General features: G+C 57.9%; 1 protein-coding gene across 1 annotated transcript; it reads left to right on the top strand.

Moving 5' to 3' along the window:
- Positions 1–356: 356 nt before the first annotated feature.
- Positions 357–1,430, top strand: LOC104621208 (peptidyl-prolyl cis-trans isomerase A; the record flags this gene model as incomplete). The annotated part of the gene is made up of 4 exons (XM_010287635.1): positions 357–405; positions 516–604; positions 798–970; positions 1,114–1,430. Coding segments are annotated over 4 exons (447 nt in total), but the record flags the coding sequence as incomplete, so codon positions are not given.
- Positions 1,431–2,209: the final 779 nt, after the last annotated feature.

Raw genomic sequence — 2,209 nt, forward strand, 5'->3', positions numbered from 1 at the left:
TGGCCGCTGGCTGCCTGGAGCCCTCCTGGAGTAATTGGGAGGCGGGGCGGCGCACACCCTGCCTGGGAAGGCAGATAGTTTTTTAATTTAATCCCAGCTAGAGGAACGGATGCGAATCTGCCTTGGTTTTGAGACATGCGGCATATCTAAACTTTCTTGGATGCCATGTCTGTTAGTTCAGAGTTTTCAGATGAAAGCGTGAGGTGGGGAATGCTCTGCAGCTGCGGGCGTGGCCAGGATCCTCCTCCCAGAGAGGGACCCTGGGCTCTGAGCAGGGAGGGAGTGATCCCCATGGGCTGAGGGTGCCCCCCCAGGGGTGGGCGGGGCAACCACCAGTCTTCACCCCAACCTAACAGCCTCTTCTTTCTTTGCAGCTGTTTGCAGACAAGGTCCCCAAGACAGCAGGTTGGTAAATCAGCGCTGGCCACACTGTGGCTGCACCAAACCCCAGTGTGCAGTTTTTCCCTAACTCTGGAAAAAATGAGCTGTTGACAGTGGTTTTCCTCTTTTTGCAGAAAACTTCCGTGCACTGAGCACTGGCGAGAAGGGATTTGGTTACAAGGGGTCCTGCTTCCACAGAATCATTCCTGGGTTCATGTGTCAGGTGTGTGGTGCTCCTGCTGCAGCAGGGAGATGGGTGGGTGAGGCGATCTGGCACTCGTGTGGGTCTTGAGTTGGGTGCTGGAAAACGCGGGGTGGGAATGCAGCTCTGCCTCCTGTCTGCAGCCTCTGCAGGGCTGCTGCACCGGGTTTGAGTCTCTTCTGTGCCTGTGATCTGAAATGCCACTTCTTCACAGGGTGGCGACTTCACACGCCACAATGGCACTGGCGGCAAATCTATCTATGGGGAGAAGTTCCCTGATGAGAACTTCATCCTGAAGCACACGGGCCCTGGCATCCTGTCCATGGCCAACGCTGGCCCCAACACAAATGGCTCCCAGTTCTTCATCTGCACTGCCAAGACCGAATGGTGAGTTGGGGGCTGTGTGAGGGTGAGCTTGGGGGTCCTCAGCACTCACCTTGCCAGGGAGGTGACACTTGAGGCCAGGTGTGGTGCCAAGGTCCCTGTGTGGGTGTGGCAGGCACCAGCTGTGACTGGTGCTTCTCCTGCAGGTTGGATGGCAAGCATGTTGTCTTCGGCCGTGTCAAGGAGGGGATGAACGTGGTGGAGGCCATGGAGCGCTGTGGCTCCAAAGATGGCAAAACGAGCAAGAAGATCACCATTACCGACTGCGGGCAGCTCTCATAAACCCTCTTAACAACTGACCATTCCTTTGGCAGCCCAGGCACCGTGCCCCGCTGCAGCTCGCCCTGTCCCACCCCGCTCCTGACTTACTGCTGCGTTTCTACTGGGTCTCAGACCCATGTGCATGGTCCAGCTGGGCCGCAGAGTTACCTTTATGAGTCTAAATAAAATGAGTTAAACCACAGCTGCCCCCTTTTCCCCCTTACTGGGGTGGGTGGTGTGTGGGGCTGGTGGGGGAGGAAGGAGAGGGTGCTGGGGGGTGGGGCATGAGGACCCCTACAGACACCTGCAGTGTGGCAACACCAAGGTTTTCAGTAGGGTCCAGAGTAGGCTACAGGCAGCTGGTCCCAGCACAGAGCTGATCCCTGAGGGCCTTGGTGCTGTAAATGGGGAGGGGACCACCCCTCCCTCCTGCAGCTCTGGATCTGCAATACACTCACTCCTTGGCATGGGAGGGGTGGTGCCCACTCACTTGGGGTGCCCTGTGGGCCTGTGTTATTGAGGACACCTGGGCTCTGCTGGGAACACAGAGGCATCCCAGTAAGGAAGAATCTGGGTTGGGGAGGGTCCCAGTGGTCTTTGGGGGCAGTCCCAGTTGCAGGGGGGAGTGGTCCCAGATTGGGGGTGTTTAGCTCTGTTCAAAGATTCCTGGTGAGGTACAATCCCAGGAATTGGGGAGGTCAGTGCTCCCAGGTCAAGGGTGCCCAGCTCTAGGATGACCCTATGCATCCAGTTTGAGGGTACTTTGGCTGGGGGCAAACTAGTACTCAGTTTATGAGATTCCCACCCCCAGGACCACCCCAGTGCTCCCACTTTTGGGGTCCCCAGCTCTGAGAGGATCCTGGTTTGGAGGACACTCACCCGAGGAGCACCCTGGTGCTTACAGTTGGGGTGCACTGGAGTGTGCAGAGGAGAGCTGTAGCAGGGTGGGTAGGGGGTGGGGCATGCCCCCCCCCCGGATGC

Source organism: Phaethon lepturus, unplaced genomic scaffold, assembly GCF_000687285.1.
Source record: "Phaethon lepturus isolate BGI_N335 unplaced genomic scaffold, ASM68728v1 scaffold6615, whole genome shotgun sequence".
NCBI classification, from domain to species: Eukaryota; Metazoa; Chordata; class Aves; order Phaethontiformes; family Phaethontidae; genus Phaethon; species Phaethon lepturus.